The sequence below is a fragment of the Carcharhinus amblyrhynchos genome, chromosome 7, assembly GCF_965287045.1.
Source record: "Carcharhinus amblyrhynchos chromosome 7, sCarAmb.v2.hapA, whole genome shotgun sequence".
NCBI classification, from domain to species: Eukaryota; Metazoa; Chordata; class Chondrichthyes; order Carcharhiniformes; family Carcharhinidae; genus Carcharhinus; species Carcharhinus amblyrhynchos.
In genome coordinates this window covers 96,748,886-96,772,792 of record NC_137330.1, presented here as the reverse complement: position 1 = coordinate 96,772,792, position 23,907 = coordinate 96,748,886, and the positions used below count along the sequence as shown (strand labels likewise).

Sequence of the window (23,907 nt, the reverse complement as noted above, 5' to 3'; positions counted from 1 at the left end):
TTTTGCTGAAGCAGCAGGATGTGTAGACAGAGTCAATGGTTTGCGTGATGAATTGGGCTACATTCATGATCTTTTGCAGTTCCTTGTGGTCTTGGGCAGAGCAAGAGCCATATCAAGCTGTAATACAACCAGAAAGAATGCTTTCTATGGTGCACCTGTAAAAGTTGGTGAGAGTCATAGCTGACATGCCCAATTTCTCAGTCTTCTGAAGAAGTAGAGGCATTGGTGGGCTTTCTTAACTATAGTGTCAGCATGGGGGGCTCGGACAGGTTGTTTGTGATCTGGACACCTAAAAATTTGAAGATCTCGACTCTTTCTACTTCGTTCCCGTTGATGTAGACAGGGGCATGTTCTCCATTACGCTTCCTGAAGTCGATGACAATCTCCTTCATTTTGTTGACATTGAGGGAGAGATTATTGTTAGAGCACCAGTTCACTAGATTCTCTATCTCATTCCTGTACCCTGTCTCATCATTGTTTGAGATCTCTCCCACTACCACGGTGTCGTCAGGAAACTTGAAAATCGAATTGGAGGGGTTTAATGCTTCAGGCAAATAACCTTTCATCAAAATTGGCTCAGTCAAAACATAAATCCTGCCACATTTCTAACTTTTTACAGTTTTTTTAAAAACTAGTTGCTTAAAACATTAACCTTGTCGCTGCCTACACAGATGCTGTCTGACTGCTCAGCATCTCCAGTTTTTATTTCCGATTTCCAGTATCCACAATATTTTGCCTTTGTATTAATATTTTTTTTCTTTATTCATTTGTGGGTCATGGTGTTGTTGGCAGGCCAGCACCTATTGCCCATCCTTAGTTGCCCTTGAACTGAGTGGTTTGCTAGGCCATTTCAGAGGGTATTTGAGATTCTGGAGTGTAATGTAAGTCAGAATGGCAGATTACCTTCCCTAAAGGGCATTGGTGAACCAAACGGCTTTTCCTGACAATTGACAATGGCTTCATGGTCATCAGTACATTCTTAATTCCAGCTATTTTTTATTGAATTTAAGCTCCATCTTCTGCTGTGGCAGTATTCGAACCTGAGTCCCCAGAATATTAGCTAAGTTTCTGCATTAATAGTCTCACAATAATATCACTAGGCCATTATCTCCCCTTATCGGCTCATGTAGTTTGGTGTCAGATTTAGTCTGACACATTTCTGTGCAACACCCCGGGATGTGTTACTATGTTAAAGTTGCTGATAAAAGCAAGTTGATATTCTGAGCAAATGGTTCCTTTTAATGAGACAATCTAGTTTGAAATAATATTTCACAGTGCCTACAATGTCGACATTCTTGTGAATCCCGACAAAATCAGCTTGCGACAACTGTGATAATTCCCTCAACATTGCCCCAAACGCTTTAAGTGCGACAGCTACTCTGCATAAATACTGTGATGTGTAGACACCATCTCAACACGCTACCTTAGGCATGAGTTTGGTTTGGACCCTGTTTCATTAACCCATGCAACTGGGAAATGGGGAAAAATTAAGAAGATTCCTACCCTAAACAATGCACCATCGAATAAAGTGTTAATCCTTCTCATTAGAAGTGCAAAAAACAAATCAAGAGCACACATTTTTTCCAAAACTCTATTAACAAAGTGCCATCAAATCACAGCAATTTGTTAATCTGCCTCACGAAATTAAAGAAAAGAAATCTCTTTGACTAGTGGCAGTGAAGAGGGCAGCATTGAAGCATAGCCCTATAGTCAGGAGGGAATGCCTCAGTTTTGTTGATGAGCTGTGAGCCATAATCTTATGGCACTCAGTGCAAAAAAAATGCCAGGATGCCATCCTCAACAGTAGGGAGATAGAATCTAAACTCGCCAAGGAAGTCAGCTGCTGAGCTCTTGGGGAGCTATTGCGCAGGTGCCCTGATCTCCCAGTGTATACTCCTAACTTGGAGATGGGCCTGGTATATGCTGAATCAGCAGTGCGCAACTAGCCTCAAACATACAGCCCCTGCTTTCAATTGCCCTCCAATTATCTCCATGTGAAGTGCACTAATTGGCCAGAATTTGGTGAGAGTGGGGAAGGCCCCGTCAACACTCCCAAAATCCAGAGGCAACGCCCCCTGGGCCAATGTGAGATTCCCTGGCTGCATTATTCAACTGTCCAACTCATTAGCTACCATTGAAATTCCCGTTGTCTTAAAGGATCAGTATCTGTCCCTGGGAACTGCCACCCCATCAGGGGACAGAGGCAGCACAACAATCTCAGCAACACCACCAGGAGCAGTGGCTACAGCATCTGGCACAGGGAACAAGCTACCTTGCCAATCAGTGAATGGAGTCTGGGGCCAGAGCCAGTCAGTCTGGCCCAAGCAAGAGGGTTGGAGGGGTGGGGAAAATGTTGGTGGGGCAGGTGGAGCTGTTGTATTGGGGCAGTCAGTGCCACCAGTGTGCCCTTCTATGGGCCTCAGAGTGCCAAATTAGGCCCTCTGAGTCTACATGAAGGCCAACATGGCACATCAGACATTTTTGACACTGCAGAAGGTTGACCTGCAGCTGTCAAGATGCCAACAGTGATGAGAAGAGGTTGTTAATTGGCTGAACACTCCAGGCTCATGCAAGATGATGGGTGCTGAGACATTCATTAGATTAATAATGCCCATAAAAAATACTCTACTGTGAATTGCCACCTTGAGGATAGATGGAGCAAGGCAGGAAAATTAAAAGGAAATTTACTGTAATAAAAGAAAATGAAAAGTAAATGTATTAACCAATTTTTAAAAGAATTTCAAATATTGACCAACCTACTGAGTATTTTAGTTATCCTATTTGTGCATTCTTAACAGTCTTCCAATCCTAAGAATCTACTATTGAGTATGCCATTGTCATGAAAAAAATGAATCCAATCTGCAGCTAGTTCATATTTCCATGTCTGTGATTCATTGCTCCCTGAACACGATTTGCTTTTAACGTAAGATGTTAAAATTGCAGCGCCGTGATCACACGCGTGCTACTGGCTGGTATATTTTCAAATCAATACTTTCAATGCCTTGTAAAGACAGCATGGGCATCAAAGCTACACAGGGCAACCTTCAATCAAATGTAAAAGATAGATGTGGAGCAGGTGCTTAGAGCTATACAGCCAAGTTCACAAAGATTTTCGCATATTACTTTAAAAAGATATATATTCTTTAGAAGGCAGTAAATTAAAATTACAAATTTAATCTAGGTTTGTGATGCACTATAATACTGAGTTTCCAACTAATGTAGTATTTATCTTGTATCAGCTTTTCATTTACAAATAGACTTAGGGGCTAGCATATCCATCAGACGTTGTGTTGAACAAGGTTCAGATCAATAAATGGTTTCTGTCTTTTATCATTTTTAACCAACTAACCTAATCTGAAAAAAGGGTCATATATCTGTTTGAAGTGCAAGGTAATCAATAATTCTAACTTTATTATAATTTATTTTCCAATTTACTTGCATGTTTATATTGGCAACGCACATAATCTTCAATACACCTATATAAATGTGTGTTACAAAGTGACATGAATTCTGTATTAGCATATAAAGGAATCATTTAACAGTAACTTAACCATAAATGAAGGCCATTTCATGAGATTATAACTTTCTTGGCACAAAATAGAATGATCCAACATAAAATGATTTTTTTAATATAGATTTATAAGACTTTTTTAATATAATCTTTATTTCAGTGTAAATCACTTAATCCATTTACATAGCTATTGGGGAATGAGTTAATGTTCCTCTCATGCAAATTGAATTCATCTGCTACAAATTATAGTGTGATCATATGCAGCAAATCAGCAATTGTAATTCACTGTATTCTACCATGAAAGGCATGTGGAATTGATCTTAAAGATCCTTAATATTATATGAAGTGCAGAGCAGGTTCAAGGCTGATACAGGCACTCCTGTATTTCAGTTTTAACAACCAACTCTAATGTACAACTTACTGCCATAACAATTTTACTTGCAGCACCTGATATTTTTTTCACACAGCGGGTGTTGCGTCATAGAGTGATAGAGGTTTACTGCATGGAAATAAGCCCTTCGGCCCAACTTGTCCTTGCCGCCCTTTTTTTAAACCCCTAATCTAATCCCAATTGCCTGCATTTGGCCCATATCCCTCTATATCCATCTTACCTATGTAACTATCTAAAAGCTTTTTAAAAGACAAAATTGTACTCGCCTCTACTACTACATCGGGCAACTTGTTCCAGACAGTCACCACCCTCTCTCTGTGTGAAAGAATTGCCCCTCTGAACACTTTTGTATCTCTCCCTCTCACTTTAAACCTATGCCCTCTAGTTTAAGTCTCCCCTACCTTGGGAAAAAATATGGACTATCCTGCTGATCTGTGCCCCTCATTATTTTATAGACCTCTATAGGATCACCTCTCAGTCTCCGACGCTCCAGAGAAAACGTCCCCGTCTATCCAGCCTCTTCTTATAACTCAACCATCAAGTCTCAGTAGCATCCTAGTAAATCTTTTCTGCACTCTTTCTAGTTTAATAATATCCTTTCTATAATAGGGTGTCCAGAATTAGAACATAGAACATAGAACATAGAACATTACAGCGCAGAACAGGCCCTTCGGCCCACGATGTTGCGCCGACCAGTTACAAAAACAATGACCCACTAGCCTATACCAATCCCTTTTCGTCCATAAACCTATCCAGAGATCTCTTAAACGCCCCCAAACTAGACGCATTTACAACCGCAGCAGGCAGGGCATTCCAATCCCTCACCACCCGCTGGGTAAAGAACCTACCCCTGACATCCGTCCTGTAGCTACCCCCCCTTAATTTAAAGCCATGCCCCCTCGTGCTAGCCTTCTCCATCCGAGGAAAAAGGCTATCACTATCCACCCTATCTAAACCTCTAATCATCTTATATGTTTCAATAAGATCCCCTCTTAGCCGCCTTCTTTCCAACGAAAACAACCCTAAATCCCTCAGTCTCTCCTCATAGGACCTCCCCACCATACCAGGCAACATCCTAGTAAACCTCCTCTGCACCCTCTCCAACGCCTCCACATCCTTCTTGTAATGCGGGGACCAGAACTGCACACAGTACTCCAAGTGCGGCCGCACTAGAGTAGTGTACAGTTGCAACATTACACTGCGACTCCTAAATTCAATCCCCCTACCAATAAACGCCAAGACACCGTACGCCTTCTTAACAACCTTATCTACTTGATTCCCAACTTTCAGGGATCTATGTACACACACACCTAGATCCCTCTGTTCATCCACACTATTCAAAGTCCTCCCGTTAGCCCTATACTCGACACATCTGTTGCTCCTACCAAAGTGAATTACCTCACACTTCTCCGCATTAAATTCCATCCGCCATCTCTCGGCCCAGCTCTGCAACCTATCTAAGTCTCCCTGCAGACTATGACACCCTTCCTCACAATCTACCACACCTCCAATTTTGGTGTCATCAGCAAATTTACTAATCCACCCAACTATACCCTCATCCAGATCATTAATAAAAATTACAAACAACAGTGGCCCCAAAACAGATCCCTGAGGCACACCACTCGTAACTGTACTCCATGATGAATATTTACCATCCACCACCACCCTCTGTCTCCTATCTGATAGCCAATTCCTGATCCAACTTCCTAGATTACCCACAATCCCATACATCTGCATTTTCTGCAGAAGCCTACCATGGTGAACCTTATCGAACGCCTTACTAAAATCCATGTATACCACGTCAACTGCCTTGCCCCCATCCACCTCTTTGGTCACCTTCTCAAAAAACTCAATAAGGTTAGTAAGGCACGACCTACCCGCTACAAAACCATGCTGACTATTTCGAATCAATTTATTACACTCCAAATAACTATAAATCCTATCCCTAATAATTTTTTCTAAAACCTTGCCCACAACAGAAGTAAGACTCACCGGTCTATAATTCCCGGCAAAGTCTCTGTTCCCCTTCTTAAACAATGGGACAACATTCGCTATCCTCCAATCCTCCGGGACTACACCAGAGACCAATGACGACCTGAAGATCTGAGCCAGAGGCTCTGCAATCACCTCTCTAGCCTCCCAGAGAATCCTAGGGTAGATCCCTTCCGGACCAGGGGACTTATCTATTTTCAGCCCCTCAAGAATTTCCAGCACATCCCCTTTATCAACCGTAATACTGTCTATTTTACACCCCTGCAACCCAATGTCCTCCTCAGCTATATTCATGTCCCCCTGCGTGAACACCGAAGAGAAATATTGGTTCAATACTTCTCCAATCTCCTCCGGTTCCACACACAACTTCCCCCTGCTGTCTGTAACTGGCCCTAATCTTGCCCTGACCAACCTTCTGTTCTTGACATACCTATAGAACGCCTTAGGATTCTCCTTAATCCTATCAGCCAAAGTCTTCTCATGTCCTCTTTTAGCCCTTCTGTAATAGAATTGCACACAGTATTCCAAGTGTGCCCTTACCAATTCTTGTACAGCTTCAACAAGATGTCCCAACTCCTGTATTCAATGTTCTGACTGATGAAACCAAGCATGCCGAGTGCCTTCACCACTCTGTCCACCTGTGACTCCACTTTCAAGGAGCTATGATCCTGTACCCCTTGATCTCTTTGCCCTGTAACTCTCCCCAGTGGCCTACCATTAATGGAGTAAGTCCTGCCCTGGTTCAGTCTACCAAAATGCATCACCTTGCATTTGTCTAAATTAAACTCCATCTGCAATTCATCAGCCCACTGGCCCAATTGATCAAGATCCCTTTGCAATTGGAGATAACCTTCTTCACTGTCCCCCATGCCATAAATCTTGATGTCATCTGCAAACTTACTAACCATGCCTCCTATATCCTCATCCAAATCATTAATATAAATGACAAATAACAGAGGACCCAGCACTGATCCCTGAGGCACACTGCTGGTCATAGGCCTCCAGTTTGAAGAGCAAATGTTTACAGCCACCTTCTGGCTTTCTGTCAAGAAGCCAATTTTGTATCCATTTAGATTCCTCATCCTGGATCCCGTGAGATTTAACCTTATGCAACAACCTACCATGTGGTACCTTTTCAAAGGCCTTGCTAAAGTCCATGTAGACTATATCAACTGCACTGCCCTCATTTACCTTCTTGGTTGTCCCTTCAAAAAGCTCAATCAAATTTGTGAGACATGATTTTCCATTCAAAAAACCTCACTGACTGTCTTTAATCAGTCTTTTTGTATCCAAATGCCTGTAGATCCTGACTTTCAAAATACCTTCCAACAACCTACCCACCACAGATGTGAGGCTCACTGGCATATAGTTCCCAGGCTTTTCCCTGCAGCTCTTTTTAAACAAAGGCACAACATTTGCCACTCTCCAATCTTCAAGCACCTCACCCGCAATTTCCTCCCTAAACTTTCACAGTATCCTGGGATCCACTTCATCAAGTCGCAGGGAGTTATCTACCTTGATGCGCTTTAAGACTTCCAGCACCTCTTTCTCTGTAAATGTACAGTCCTCAAGACATCACTATTTATTTTGCCAAGCTCCCTAACATCCATGCTTTTCTCAGCAGTAAATATTGATGAGAAATATTCATTTAGGATTTCACCCATCTCTTGTGGATCCCGCACATTGATGAATTTGTTGATCCTTAAGAAGCCCTACTCTCTCTCTTGTTACTCTTTTGTATTTGTAGAAGCTCTTTGGATTCTCCTTTGCCTTATCTGCCAAAACAACTTTGTGTCCCCTTTTTGCCCTCCTGATTTTTCTCTTAACTCTACTCCTACGCCCACTGTACTCTTCAAGGGATTCACTTGATCCCAGCTACCTATGCATATCATGTGCTTCTTTCTTCTTCTTGACCAGGGCCTCAATGTCCCGAGTCATCCAGGATTCCCGACTTCTGCCAGCCTTGCCCTTCACTCTAAGAGGAATGTGTTTATCCTGAACCCTGGTTAACACACTTTTGAAAGCCTGCCACTTACCAGATGTCCCTTTGCCTTCCCACAGACTGCCCCAATTAACTTTTGAAAGTTCCTGCCTGATACCATCAAAATTGGCCTTGCCCCAATTTAAAATTTTAACTTTTGGGACAGACCGATCATTCTCCAAAGCTATCTTAAAACTAATAGAATTATGGTCACTGGCTCCAAAGTGACCCCTCACTAAAACTTCTGTAACCTGTCCTTCCTTATTTTGCAAGAGGAGTTCAAGTTTTGCCCCCTCTATAGTCGGGCCATCCACATACTGACTGAAAAATTCCTCCTGCATACACGCAACTAATTTCTCTCCATCCAACTTCTGATACCATGGCTGTCCCAGCCAATGTTGGGAAAGTTAAAATCTCCGCCTATTACCACCCTATTTTTCTTGGAGCTTTCCGTAATCTCCTCAATTTCCCGCTGACTATTTGGGGGCCTATAGTACAACCCTATCAAAGTGATTTCCCCCTTCTTATTTCTCAGTTCCACCCATTTGGACTCAGAGGCTGAATCCATAGATATATCCCCTGAAAAATTATATGTTTCTGTAATAGAAGATAGAACATAGAACATTACAGCACAGAACATAAGAACATAAGAAATAGGAGCAGGAGTAGGCCATCCAGCCCTTCAAGCCTGCCCCACCATTCAACAAGATCATGGCTGACCTGAAGTGGATCAGTTCCACTTTCCCGCTTTCTCCCCATATCCCTCAATTCCCTTGTCTATCAGAAACCTATCTACCCATGACTTAAACATATTCAGCAAGGTAGCCTCCACCACTTCAATGGGCAGAGAATTCCAGAGATTCACCACCCTTTGAGTGAAGAAGTTCCTCCTCAACTCTGATCTAAACTGCCCCCCCCCCTTATTTTGAGGCTGTGCCCTCTAGTTCAGCTAGAGTATAGTACTACAGTACAGGCCCTTCGGCCCTCGATGTTGCGCCAACCAGTGGAACAAATCTAATGACCCGCTAACCTAAACTATTCCAATGTTATCCATATGCTTATCCACTGACCATTTGAACACCCTTAAAGTTGGCGAGTCCACAACTGCTGCAGGCAGGGCATTCCACACCCTTACTACCCTCTGAGTAATTGCTATAACATCCCAGTCCCATGTACCCATCCATGCCTTGAGTTCATCTGACTTGCCTGTCAGGCCTCTTGCATTGAAATAAATGCAATTGAAATAAATCACCCCTTAGTATCAGGGGGACTAGCTGGATAAATACATGATGTTGTGGGGATAAGGCCTGAGTGGGATTGTGGTTGGTGCAGTCGATGGGCCAAATGGCCTCCTTCTGCACTGTAGGATTCTGTGATTACACCACATTTAAAAGACATTTGGAAAGGTACATGATAGTAAACTTTTAGAAGGATATGGGCCATACTCAGGCAAATAGGGTCAGTTCAGTTTAAGAAGCCTGGTCGGCATGGATGAGTTCAGCCAAAGGGCCTCTTTCCATGCTGTATATCTCTATGACTCTGACGAGCTGTAATAACTAAAATTTACTCCAGCATAAGCATATTACATCCAAATAGAAACACAAACAACCATATAATTAAGTCTATTCAGATATGTTGAAATCACCCTGCATGTTGCACCTGGCAAAAAAACCACATGGACACGTCAAGCCCTGTGATCTATGGGATAATACATTAATGTGAGTGCTGCTGACCTATTTATAAAGGGAACTCAGATTTCTTTTACGAAGGAGCCTGATTGGAGTGGTGACCTGAAAGTGACAGATTTTACTTTGTGACGGAAGTGTGGCAGGTGGATTTGCAGCAGTCGTATCGTGACAATAAATTAGAGCATAGAACAGAAAATAGTACAGCACAGATGTAAGCCCTTCGGCCCACGATGTTGTGCAGAAACATATTCACTGCAATGTCCTGTCGCTGACAGGGTGCTCTTGTCAAATAACAGGAATAGCCACAAATATCCAGAATGCTGCTGCAATAATCTATCTGAATCATTTATTAATTCCCTTTGGCTTTCCATCATGTACCGTGTGCATTTCTTGTAGATTATGATTTCTTCCATCCTGGGCAAATGTAGGCCATTACTGCTTCAGAATCTTTAGCACTGTCGATGTGCTAAATTAAACATTGCACTTTTCTCCTGCTGATTAACTATCATTGTTTCTGTGCATAATAGCTCTCAGACGGCAATTATTCTGCAGAAGTTCTCTCTAAAATAATTGTATCCTATGGATATTATCCAAACAGCAAATGCAATATATCAACTGCAATTAAGAAATAAAGGTCTTCAAATGACGGATTTTTGACTAAGTTACAATATAACTTGACACCATCCAGGACAAAGCATCCCACTTGATTGGCATTGCATCTACAAACATCCACTCCCTCCACCACCGACGCTCAGTAGCAGCAGTGTGTACTATCTACAAGATGCACTGCAGCAATTCACCAAAGATCCTCAGAGAGCACCTTCCAAACCCACAGCCACTTTAATCTAGAAGGACAAGGGCAGCAGATAAATGGGAAGATCACCACCTGCAAGTTCCCGTCCAACCCACTCACTTGGAAATATATTGCCGTTCCTTCCCAGTCGCTGAGTCAAAATCCTGGAATTCTCTCCCTAATGACATTGCAGGTCAATCCACAGAACATGGACTGCAGTGATTCAAGCAGGCAGTTCACTACCACCTTCTCAAGGGCAACTAGGGATGGGCAATAAATTCTGGCCAGCCAGTGATGCCCATGTCCCACGAATGAATAGAAAAACAAAATTGTTTTGTGTGTCCTTTACAATCATGGTTTGGATTTGCCAGGGAGAACATTTAAAAAAAACAGATACCACCATGTGTGTCTTTCAAAGACCAACCATTTGAGAACAGTCTTATTCAATTTCACCTAAATAGAAAGTGGCACAAAGCTTGTAAGTTAAAATAATTCATCATAGTTGGTTATTGAAAATCAATCATCAAGGAAAATCAATTTCACAATCATCATATTTTATCTCAGGAGATTGCCAAATTTCAAATATCTTTGCAGAATTTTTCCCAAAACAGTGGTGTCGAATTTCCATAAAATTGTTGGGAGTGGTACAAAGCAGGGATGTGGATGAATCAACCTTAAGCACTCATCCTCATAACCAATAATACTGCCATGATGAGGGATGGCTCTTCTGGCCAGAGAACAATGCATGATATAAACAACTGAAACATGAATAACGTTTGCTGAACTGATTGGGGAATAAAATTAATGTGTGTAGGAAGAGGGGTTACTGTGCCTCAGGCCTGTGAATATTGATGCAAAGCTATATCTCCCAAGAGAAGAATAGATAACTAAGAACACCAATCAAGTCTGGGTGATATTGGAAATATGGCTTTCAGTGGACAAGATCCTGTTAGAATCATAGAATATCTACAGTGCAAAAACAGGCCATTCAGCCCATTGAGTCTGCACCAACTCTCCAACAGAGCATCCTACTCAGACTCTAACCCTGGAATCTCAAGTATTTACCCTGCTAATCTCCTTAACCTGGGACACCAAGGGGCAACTTAGAATGGCCAATCAAACCTAGCCTGCACATCTTTGAACTTCAAGACCATAAGCAAATAATGGCAGATAAATAGTAATCTTTCACAATGTTAGCATAGAAAAGTGAAGCTTTTAATGATTGTTATTTGATGAAATCCTCAACTCTTGAGTTAAACATTGTTGAACAAGCCAGCTCCAAAATTCTGGTTCAGGACCTAGGTTCACACTGCAGTGCCAAACCAAGGAAATTGGCATTGTCACAGGTGCCAGCCTTCAGAATAGATATTAAACCAATGTACCATCAGTTGGTTCCAGTGGTTCAAGCAGACATGAAAGATTTCAAGAACTGTGCTCTCCCTCAGCCAGGAGCACAAAGACAGATGAACTTGTCATTAATTTTGACTGCTCTTCAAAGGTTATTTCTCTGTTCAAAACAGCTATTATTTATGTTCACGTAACAGGTAATGAATGTGAAGCACACTGAGATACCACTGCATGTTATGAGAAGTTGCATAAGAAATGCCAGTTTTTAATTCAATTCCTTTGCATTTTTCATTTTCTAAAAGGTGGCAACAATTAAAAATCAATAATTGATTAGTTGACTGCATTGCGCATCATAGGGGATAAAGGTTCACGAAAAAATAATCACCTTTTTGCAAAATAACTTACAACTGTTCTGAATAATATCATAAAAGCTACAGACTGCTTTATGTCGCATCAGCAGCTCTCCTAAACCGTGAATCACGTATTTGCTATAGGTTCAAATTTGTTTTCTTTCCAAATAACGATCAAACCACAACATTGCTCACGTCCATCTACTTCCTCATGCTATTTTTCCCACCTCTAATACCTCAAGGATCATCATTTCTGTTGCTCTCATCACTAAGTTACTATGTTTTACATCAACCACAACTCATCCAAACTTTGTTGCCCACAATTTATCTCAAAATATTTCATCATCAGCTTCCACTCATGTCCCATCTTGCCCTCTCTCTGCACCCACCACCATGCCCCCAACCTGCCCTAATTTACAATTCCTTGCATGGAATTCCCTCCTCCACCTCTTCGATCTCTTTTGTTTCTCTCTCCCTTACACTCTTCCTGTAGTATCAATGCCCCCAGTCAACTTGCACTGCTCTCCCAAATGCATCTACCTCTCAGCTTTTTGACCACGCTTTTCAGCATCTAGAATCATAGAATCCTACAGTGAAGAAGGAGGTCATTTGGCCCATTGAGTCTGCACCGATCACATTCCCACCCAGACACTATCCCCACAACCCCATGCATTTACTCTATCTAATCCCCCTGACACTAACGGTCAATTTAGCTTGATCGATACACCTAACCTACACATCTTTGGACTGTGGGAGCACCGGAGGAAACTCACACAGACCTGGGGAGAACGTACAAACTCCACACAGACAGTGACACAAGCAGGGAATCAAACCTGGGTCCCTGGCACTGTGAGGCAGCAATGCAAACTACTGTGCCACTATGCCACACAAAGGGATTAGGGCTCTGCTGGGATTTGAACCTAGGATTACCTGTTTACTACACAGGTGCTTTAACCAACTAAGCCCAGAGTCTGACTAAATTTTCATTCCCTGAATTCCCCAATCTCATTCCACACCATTTTATAGTGTTGGCTTTCACCTTAATGCGTTACTAAAACTTGTTTTGATGACTACGAATTATTACGTTGTTCATTCCTTTACTAATCAAGGTGACAGAAATGATGTATGGGACATTTTCTCACCATGCACACCCATTACAACAAGAAGAGCTTCCATGTCAAATGGAGCCCAATGTGTTTCTCCAGCAACATGCTGTAGATTCACCCCCAGAAGAACAACTTCCACTGCATGAGTGTCATTTTCTTCACATCCCACGCCTGCCATCTTTATGCTGTCTTTGATGGAGTTTGCCAGTTTCATTACCAATTCATTCTGGGTTGAAACTGTTGAAACTTGTTTCGTGCAGAACTCACACAGTCTGCGGAAAGCCAAAACTTTCCATTTCGTCATTCTGTGCTGCATTCAAAGCCAGATCCAAAAGATGACGATGTGGCAATATGCCCACACCTTCTGCAGCCTTTACATTTCTTTTAAATCCGCTGTAACCAAACTTTGTCCTGAAAAGACTTGTTTATTTTAAGATGGTATCACTGTTCAATCAATTAATTTATCAATGGTGAATAAAATACTCGATCCTACACAACCTACTATGAAGGAAAAAGAGAGGAAAAGAGCATCTCAGACGTGGTGATTAATAAAAACATTAAGCTGCAGTAGCTGGATTCAGTGAAGGTGCTTATTATATTTACTACATGAGAGAAGGTAAATCATTGTTGATAACTCATGCACATGATATAATTGCAAGGTAGTTTCAGAATTTGTGTGACTCCATTTTTACAATGTAACACAAACACTCGGTGAACTGCCACTAAATCCTTAATGCAAGTTATTCCGTTCATATGAGGTTTCAAAAGCAAATAGAAATTTCTCGTTGACCTCAATTAAAATAAATTTGATGACATTTTTAAGCATGTTATGTCTTCATATAAAACAGTGTTGCCAAACACAACATAGTTTTATCCATCATTCCGGGATCCATAATTTTGTAACCTGATGACTCTTCTTCCCAACATTTTCCCACTAAATACTGTCATTTATTTTCATTAAAACTGTTCCCCCTTAAAAGCATTATGTAACCAGATTCACATTTTCACCAGTGTGTGTATCCATTTAGTAAGAATCGGTGTGGTAGAACAAAGAACAAAGAATAGTACAGCACAAGAACAGGGTCTTCAGCTCTCCAAGCCCATACTGATCATGATACACTAACTAAACTAAAAAAAGACCTTCTGCCCTTACTCAGCCTGTATCTCTCTTTTCCCTCTCTATTCATGTACCCACCCTGTTGGCTCTTAAAAGTTGCTAATTTGCCTATTTCCACCCCCCCCCCCGTCTCTGGCAGCATATTCCAGGCACCCATCACTCTGTGTGAAAAACTACCCTTGCTCATCTCTCTTTAACATAACTCTCTCTCACCTTGAACCTGTATCCCCTTGACACTTCCACTTGGGAAAATGCCTTTGACTATCCATCCCATCTGTGGCTCTCATAATTTTGTAGGCCTTATCAGGCCTCCCCTCAGCCTCCATCTTTCCAGTGAAAACAATCCTAGTTTATTCAACCTCTTTTCAGAGCCAGTGCCATCGAGATAAGACCCTTGCAAACCTTCTTTGTACTCTCTCCAAAGCTTCCACATCCTTCTGATAGTATGGCGACCAGAACTGCATTCACTACGCCATACGCGGCCTAACCAAGGATTTATATAGTTGCAACATGATTTCTCAACTTTTCTACTCAATGCCTTGGCTGATGAAGCCAAGCATGTCATATGCTTTCTTCATCACCTTGGCTACCTGTGTTGCCACTTTTAGGGAACTGTGGACCTGTATACCCAGACCTTTCTGCAAAAATTTAGGAGTTTCGTCATGCACATACCAAGTTACTCTCTAATGCAGCGTTCATTGAAAATTGCGTCCCTCTGCATTGCATACTTGCATGTGCAAGTGTAGATTTCTGTAGGTCTTCCATTTATGTTCATGATTGTGCACACTGTTTCTCATTAATAATAACCTGTTGGGTATTTAGATTCCATTCATTAACAGACAAAAATGCAGGGTTTCTTGTACATGTTGCACAAATTGATGAGGCCATAAATTCCACATGGATTTTGTTGATTTCATGCTGACATCTATTTTAAATTTCAAAATCCAGAGCAAGTTTAGAACTATTAGACATGCATTTACTGTCCAAACAATCCTTGCGATAGATTTTTTTGAAGAAGTGATTATGAATTCTTATGTCACAGCATGTGAGCTGTCAACCGGTGTTGCTTTGCACAAACATCAGTGGAGTAAAAATTCTACTCAGGCACTGCTGCAATTTCTTTTTATCCTTTTATGCAATATCAGTGTCACTAGCTGGGCCAGCGTTTATTGCCCATTCCTAACTGTCCTTGAGGGGGCAGTTAAGAGTCAATGATATTGCTGTAGGTCTGGAGTCAGATATAGGCCAGACTGGGTAAAGGCAGAAGATTTACTTCCCTAAAGAACATTAGTGAACCAGATGGGTTTTTACATCAATGGTTTCCTGGCCTTCATTAGACACTTATTCCCAGATTTTTATTGAATTCAAATTTCACCATCTGCCATGATAGGATTCAAACCCAGGTTCACAAAACATTACGCTGAGTCTCTGGATAACTTGCCCAGTGACAATACCGCTAGGCCACATTCTCCCCTTGTAAAACAAATATTACATTGATGGTCCACTATGTACAATGCCTGATATTCAGTTTCATTGCAGCTAATGGAGGTGAAAGTGAGGCACTACATATAACAGGCAGTCATTATAGTATCACCCATTTTTGAAACACTACTCAAACATAATTTTTACCTCCCAGATGTCAAATCATCATGGTCAAGAGCTCACATGGCTGCTGTTCCTGACCATTAGCAACACATTAGATGGTTAGTTGGATTATTTGATAAACCATTAGATGGCCAGAAGGTGATAATGTTCATAATAAAGGAGTTTTTTTGTGTAGATTCTGCAAACTATCAGATGTTTGGGAAGTGAATTGCTGATGTGTATGTGATCACTTGTTCCTTTTGATGTCCTTGATTCATATATGTTTAGAGATCAAAATAAATCTGGGGGCTCCGTACAAGTCTGCCATTCATCCTGGGCTATCAAAGAATCCCTGCAGTGCAGCATTAGGCCATTCAGCCCATCAAGTTTGCATCAACCATAAGCCCACCCAGGCCCTATCCCCATAACCCCACTTATTTACCTCACTAATCCCCTGACATTAGGGTCAATTTAGCATGGCCAATCATCATAACCCGCAACTAATCAATGGTGCTATATCTTTCAATTGTCGTTTTATTATCCTCTTCAGTCATACAATACAGAGAATATATAACACCCATTGCTTTTTCAATTAATCTGGTACAGGGCAATTTATACAGTCAGCCAGTATGCAGTCATTAAAATTCTTGCACCGCAAGAACTGTATTTAATTCAGTGTCTACCCCACATCCTAAATCACATTAAATATGCATTGCTATTTATTTATTGCCCCAGGAATATTGTGACTTCAATCAACCAGTTTAATTACACATGAGAGAGAAAGAGAAAGAGATGGGAAGATCAGCAAAGAACAGGCAGGCCGAATGTGATCTTACTGGGATCTCAGTTTGCTGAATTTAATCTCAAGGAGTCAAAAGTGGCCCTTTCACCTTTTCTGCCCAAACACTTCTAAATTAATACATCTTGCAAGAGTTGTCTATACCAAAAGCTGGTAACAGTGGCAGGATTGGACTCCGTTCCCTACTCAGCCAAGTTTCCATTCTGTCAGCCTGAGGAGCCATTTGATAAACATCTTAACTGGTGGGATGTGAGCCAGTGAAATAAAAAAAGGCTACATACCCAACCCCCATCGCTTCGCTTTTCAACAATAAATTACCATTACATTTTCAGTTTTCACAACAAGTAAAAGTTTTTGGTTAGCCAGCAATTGTGTTTCACTGTGAGACAGAGCAGTCAGTCATGGTTTCTTTTGAAATTCCAGATTGAACTTTCCCACTCTTTGTTACTCTCTACCTCTCCCCATCTGGTTCCATCACATCTGTTTCTTTAGTCTTGCATTCTAGTTTCACAATGTGTAGGGTTGTAGTTTCATAGTGTGCAGGGAGTGTAGTTTCACAATATGTAGCGGGATGTAGTTTTGCCATGTGTGGGGGAATGAAGTTTCACAGTGTTTGGGGGATGTAATTTCACAGTGTGTGGGTGTGTAGTTCCACAATGCACAGGGAGTATAGTTTCACAATATGTAGAAGGATTTAATTTCAAAGTGTGTAGGGGTTTAGTTTCACAATGTGTACAGGTGTAATTTTACAGTGTGACGAGGGAATGTAGTTTCATAGTGCATCAAGGGGATGTAGTTTCACTGTTTAGGAGTGTAATTTCACAAGTGTGTAGGGGTGTAGTTTCACAGTCTGTCAGGCATGTAATTTCACTGTGTATGGGTGTCATTTCACAGTGTGTAGAGAGTGTAGTTTCACGATGAGTAGAGGGGGTACAGTTTCACAGTGTAGGGATTGTAGTTTCACAGTGTTTAGGGGTGCAGTTTCACAGTGACTAGGCATTGTAGTTTCATAGTGTGTAGGGGGTGTAGCTTCACAGTGTGTAGGGAATGTAGTTTTTGCCCTGTGTAGAGAGGATGTAGTTTCAAAGCGTGTAGGGGGTGTAGTTTCACAGTGTGTAAGGCATGTAATTTCACTGTGTAGGAGTGTCATTTCACAGTGTATAGGGGTGTAGTTTCACAGTGACTAGGGGGAATAGTTCCACAGTGTGTCAGGGCATGCCATTTCACAGTGTGTAGGCAGACTGTAGTTTCACAGTGTGTAGAGGTTTCATAGTGTGTAGGGGGTGTAGTTTCACAGTATGTTAGGGTTGTAACTGCACAGTGTGTAGGGCATGTAGTTTCACAGTGCATAAGGGTGTAGTTTTGAGAGGTATAGGGTGTGTAGTTTTGAGGTGTGTAGGGGCAGTAGTTTCCGCATGATAGATAGGAGTTATAATTTTGTAGTTGGTTAGGGTGCTGCGCCTGTCCAGTCATGGCCAGCATTAGCACCATCTCTTGCACTATAGCAGTCCAGTGTCTTGGCATCGTTGATTGCGGTGCTCGCTTGTCAGCCCATTCATTCATTTCAGTGCATAGTTTTTTCACTCATGCTTTCCTGACTGTTTTACCTCCAAAGGCCAAGTCCAAAGCCTTAGTCCCTGCAACCTGCACCACCTACCAAAGGAAAGAATGTAGGCAGCAGCTTCCAGCTTCTCCCAAGTAAATTGTGTAAATTGTTGAATCATGATTCTGTGCCCTTATATCCTGGGCCACATGTTGAGTTTTTTTAATGCAGCAAGTTGTTTTGATCTAGAATTCACTGCCTGAGGGGCTTGTGGTAGCTGATTCAATAATAAATGCACAAGAGAACTGGATAAATGTTAAAACTGAAAAAAAAATTGCAGGGGTTTGCGTAAATAACAAGGCAGGAAGGCTAGCTGTATCCAAGAGACAGGGCAGGCACAGTGAGCCGATGACCTCCTTCTGTGTTATATCATTCAGTGACTTATTCCTCTTTTTATTGCTTTATTCTTTCATGAACGTCACTGGTGTGACTGTTCTTGTCACCCATCCCTAATTACCCCTGAACTGAGTAGCTTGCTAGACCATTTCAAATGACTGTCGAGAATCAGCCATATTGCTATGACTCTGGAGACCTGAGCAGGTCTGGTGGCAGATGGCCTTCCCTGAAAGGGCATTAGTGGACCACTGGATAAGAGCAAATTACTGCAGATGCCGGAATCTGAAACCAAAAGAGACAATGCTGGAAAATCTCAGCAGGTCTAGCAGCATCTGTAAGGAGAGAAAGGACTTGAAACATTAGTTATTTTCTCTCTTTTGGTTCCATTAGTGAACCAGATGGGTTTCTAACACCAACAAAAAATACCACTATTGGGAGGAGGACCTTAATATTCCCCATTCAGTAACTGAGTTTAAATTCCACCAGCTGCTGTGACAGGGAATTGAACTTGCATCTCAAGAGCACTAACAGGGAAAGTTTATTAATATTACCGCTACACCGCCACATGTATACTAAAGAATAAAGAAAATTACAGCACAGGAACAGGGCCTTTGGTCCTCCAAGCCTGCACCGAGCATGCTGCCGGACTGAACAAAAAACCCCTTCCCTTCCAGGGACTATATCCCTCTATTCCCATCCTATTCATCTATTTGTCCAGATGCCCCTTAAAAGTCCCTATCGTATCTGCTTCCACTACCTCCCCCGGCAATAACCGTTCCAGGCTCCCACCACTCTATGTGTAAAAAACTACTCAGGATTCAGTGAAGTTCCATATTGTAACTATGGGTCTAGCTGTAGTATAACCCGGATTCTGTCTCGTTATAAATAAGATTGGAATCGTTTTGGATAATGGTGGTTGCACTCTGTGGTTCCCTTCCTGCAGCGGTTATTGGTTCTGGCTGTGGCAATGTTTGGGTCTCAGGCTGTTTTCTGACTCCACCGGTTGTACGGCACGGCGACCCGAGACGGTGCCGCTGGTTAAGATTCAGACAGCGAATATATCACTGGCTGTGAGACGGTGTGGGTGACCGCACTTCTGCCTCAGACTAACAGGTTGGAACGGTGAACGCGGTGCCGCTGTCCTAGGTGCTGAAAAGCAACAACACCCGCAGTGAAACGCACGTTTCCATGCAACTTCTGTCTGAACCAAAACACAGGCCCGTAAAGCAGCCTCCTCCACAACTGGTTTGCAGTGGTTTTTTTCTTGTTTGTCAAAACAATGGACAGTAAGATCGGAAGTGTATTAATTAAGCTAAACAAAATAAAGGCATTTAGTATTACGACGTAATACTACAGTCATTTTCTAGTGGGATTGCATTCGCTCCAAGATCACAGGGAAAGAGCTCTGCACTTATTCCGAAGCAGTGTATGTGTGTGTGTGTGTGTGTGTGCTGAGCCTGGTTAGTGTTAAAACTGACGCAGGGCGAAATGAAAGCAGCGGTAGATACTGTGTGCTCTTGACACTGGCAGCCTGTATGTTATCTTGCACTTGGGGGCGGCGCGGCTGGTTCCACATTTTCCTCAGCACTGGTAATCATGCTATCTGGATCCGTGGCACAATTAAGAAGCTTGTACGCCGATTACCGGAGCGACTGATAGTGTGAAGGTTGCAGTCACAGATGGCATGTTTATACTTAACTGGTTTAATCGATTGCCAGGTAGCAGAAACGTTTCATAATGCAGCAACAGGGCAGCCTTAAAGTGGAACGTGTTATCATGGTTAGCAGAGCCGGCTCTCTGTCCCTCCATGACAGAAGAGGTCCACAACCCCCCTTCCCCATGTTGACAGGAGAAAATTAAATAGGAAGTGTTAATGGTGACAACTTTGGGATTGATAGGGGACACTTAGGGAAGATGGTGGCCCATGTCAAATGTGATAGTTGGAGGGATCCAAATCCTTACGCGTTGCCATAGCGCTCAGCTAAAGTGGAGATGCAGTTTGACTTTTAAACAGTTGAAATGCGCCGTCTGCCTCTCTCTCTCACACTCGCCCAGTACCTGTTCGCACAGTCAGAGCGAATCAAGCTCACGTCGGCTCAGCCCGGGGATCGCCGGCTGTTAGCTTTCAAAACACCAGAGGCGGAGAGAGAACCCTGACACAATGAGGCAGGGATGTGACCTGGCAAGGTTATTCCAAAGGAAAGCCCTGTCTATGGTTCTGCCGCCTCACCAATTGTGACAGTCACTCTGTGTGGCGGTGCTGCGGATAGATTGGCGTGTAACCCGCCAGGAAACTAGGATACTGGCAACTTCCAATCCTGGCAGCGATGAGTAAAACGTCCATGGCATTGAAGGGCAGAGACTCACGGTGCTACTGTGGGATATCTTGCCCGAAAAGAGCAGGATGTCGATGCGGGGAGAGTGCCATTCCGTGTAGTGTTTATGCTTTGATCCCACTGTTGTGTGTCTGGGTGACGGATGCCACGCACAAAGATGGGATTACAAGCGCCCCGCGGGTTTAGTGATGCACAACAATGTAATCACGATGCCAGTCTCTGAGACACCATCCCTTCAACCCCAAGCGGATTTCAGTAAGGTCATAGTTAAATCTCTATGCAGCGATTTGCAGTCAGGTTGGCAGTGTTGAAACTCCAGACTCTGGCTCTGAACAGAAATCGAGCTGTTAGCGACTAGAAACCAAAAGGTTCGGCCGTTGAGGAGCGGAGTGGACAGTGCAGTATTATGAACATAGTGGATTGCTTCAGTTTTCAGAGTGAGGTGCAAGTGTAATCATATTTCATCAACAGTGGCAGTTCAACCTCCGGTTATAACACACACACTATATATATTATGTATACATTCTTAGTTTCAATAACCTGGATTCAACGTGCCTTTTCTCATTTAGAGTACATGAGACTTGGAGCATGAGATGTGCAGAGTATATGAGATGTAGAGGATATGATTTGTAAAGTATATAATATGCAGAGTGCATGAGATGTAGAGATGTAGAATATATGAGATGTATAGAATGAATGTACAGAATATGTGCTGTTGAGTATATGAAATAAAGAGTGTATAAGATAAAAAAGTATATGAGATGTAGAGTATATGAGATGTAGAGTATATGAGATGTAGAGTACATTTTCACGGTAATTTCATTGCAATGTTAATATAAACATACATATAAACATACGCTAATAAATAAAGTTAAACTATATGAGTGATCCTGAGTGTTCATATCATTTGCTAAGAGGGCGGCAGCGCTCTCGATACTCTTAATACTAACTATTCAGATCACCAACCTGCGACTACACGGAAGTGGAGATGAACCACTGCCAACCCAGCGCATCCAATCAATAAATAACCCTGTTAGTTTGGGCGATTGTTATCAGCGTACAACTCAATAAACATTTGATCTTTTAACCCCTAGGACTTGTTGCTCCCGGAGCTACACCGACCTCCAAATCCAGAGGTCTCTCCACCCCAGCCCACCTTGCAAACCTCAAGTCTGTAGTAGGAATATTTACATGTGTGCATGCTGCGATTTAGTGGCAGATGTTCGTTTTTTTCTCTCTCTCGAGTTAATTGCTCAGATCTGCCTTAGTGAAGAGTCGGATTTCGAAATTATTTGTAAACTGAGAGCGCTAATTGATATCAGTTAATTTCACACATACATCGCAAATATTTAATTGTGTCTTCGACACTCCATACAGAACTTCTCCTCCCCCCTCCCCGTTCTTGTCATTAATTACAAACTGTAAGTATACAAGCGAGAGAAAAAGAAGACTTTATGATCAAGCTGTTCAGTTTGGAGTTTGTGTCCAGTTATAAAACGCATAACTGTCATGTACAAAAGGCTGTGCTGGACATGTTGCTCGAGATTACACCATGGGTTTTAGTCCATCCGTCCCTCAAAGCCTATCCATTTATAATTCTGCACTTATCCTCTCGTTTTTGGGGATCTAGTATTTCCTTAGGGCGAACTGGGGTCTCATGAGCGGAGATAATAAATCTGCGGGCGATGGGACATTAGGGCTGTTTCCTTCATCCCAGACTCTCTCCGCATCTTATACAAAGGTATAAATGGCCAATAAATTGGCCAATGTGGCTGGAACATAAACTTTATGCGGGGGTCAGGTAGTGTTGCGAGAAGTTTGTAGCCTTCGTAAACTGCCTCTGTGCAAAAGGACACATGGGATGCCGTAACAGTGCTAAAGATGACAACACCGTCTACACCGCTGGTCCGAGCTCACTCAGAGCTGGCAATAGAAGCTGGGGCGAACAGGTTATTTTTAAAACTGCTACAGGACATACTAGACCAATGTAGTCCCTGTCAATGCAATGGAGGTGGGTGGCTGGGGGGGGGGATGGGGAACAGTGGGACTCGTACAGTCAAACCGCGTCCTGGCCGGAGACAGCGCTCACACAAGTTTTAACAGCGCGCGGTTTGTGAATGAGATTGGGGGAAATAATTTAAATGCAACATCTTACCGATTCTTAAAACGTGTGTCATTCCTTGAGAATATCCCATCCACAAGAGGCACAGGAAAAGTCTAGTCGAACACTCAGAGACCAAATTGTTTAGAAGCGGAGAGATAATCTTCATGATTTTTGTTTTGTATTTAGGAGCAATTCCCGGGGTGCAGATTCTCTCCCCCACCTTATTTTATTTCTCTCTCTCTTCCCCCCACCACTCCTGTAGCAGGTTCCACGGCTGGCTTGGACTGAGGGACGAGCGAGAGCGGATGGGTGGGCCGGCGGAAAGGATCACGACATGGTCACGGAGAAGGCAGCAGCAGCAGCGAGGGATCGGCGAGAGCATATGTTTCCCCAAACCATTAGCAATCCCCGCATGTTCTTCGTTCATTCATTCACTGCGCAAAGGAGAACTCCTCCACTGCAAGGGATGGCGGGACGCCCATGTTTTCAGACTCGGAGCTTCTTGAAGAAATCCATCCACACAAGTCCAACTCAGCGGCGCTGGAGGGAGGGAGAGGAGGATGGAGTGTCGGAAAGGAAGGAGGAGGGAGGGAGGGAGGGGTGGATGAAGTGGAGGGGGGGGTGGTGGAAGTGGGAGGAAAGATCGGTACACACACAACAAAAAAAAATCCAGTGGTGAGAATCAATACTGTGCACATTCAGACGTCAGATCAGTCAATTGCCAAAAAAAAAGACATCGAGAAAAAGGCAAGCATCCATCCCACCGCACTGCTGCACATTCAGTCTTCTGACGTGGAGATACAGCACTGAAAGAGAGAGAGAGAGAAAGAGGGAGAGAGAGAAGCAATGGGCTGGCTCTCACTGCCGCT

The 23,907-nt window shown here is 42.7% G+C and overlaps 1 protein-coding gene across 1 annotated transcript in view; it reads right to left on the bottom strand.

The window, feature by feature from the left end:
• LOC145345151 (glutamate receptor ionotropic, kainate 2) overlaps positions 1 to 23,523 on the bottom strand; it is a 442,001-nt gene extending 418,478 nt beyond the window's left edge. The window contains exon 1 of the mRNA XM_080192821.1: positions 23,090 to 23,523. Coding sequence (XP_080048947.1) covers positions 23,090 to 23,204 — 115 coding nt within the window. The 5' untranslated portion in view covers positions 23,205 to 23,523. The remainder of the gene's footprint in view (positions 1 to 23,089) is intronic.
• Positions 23,524 to 23,907: the final 384 nt, after the last annotated feature.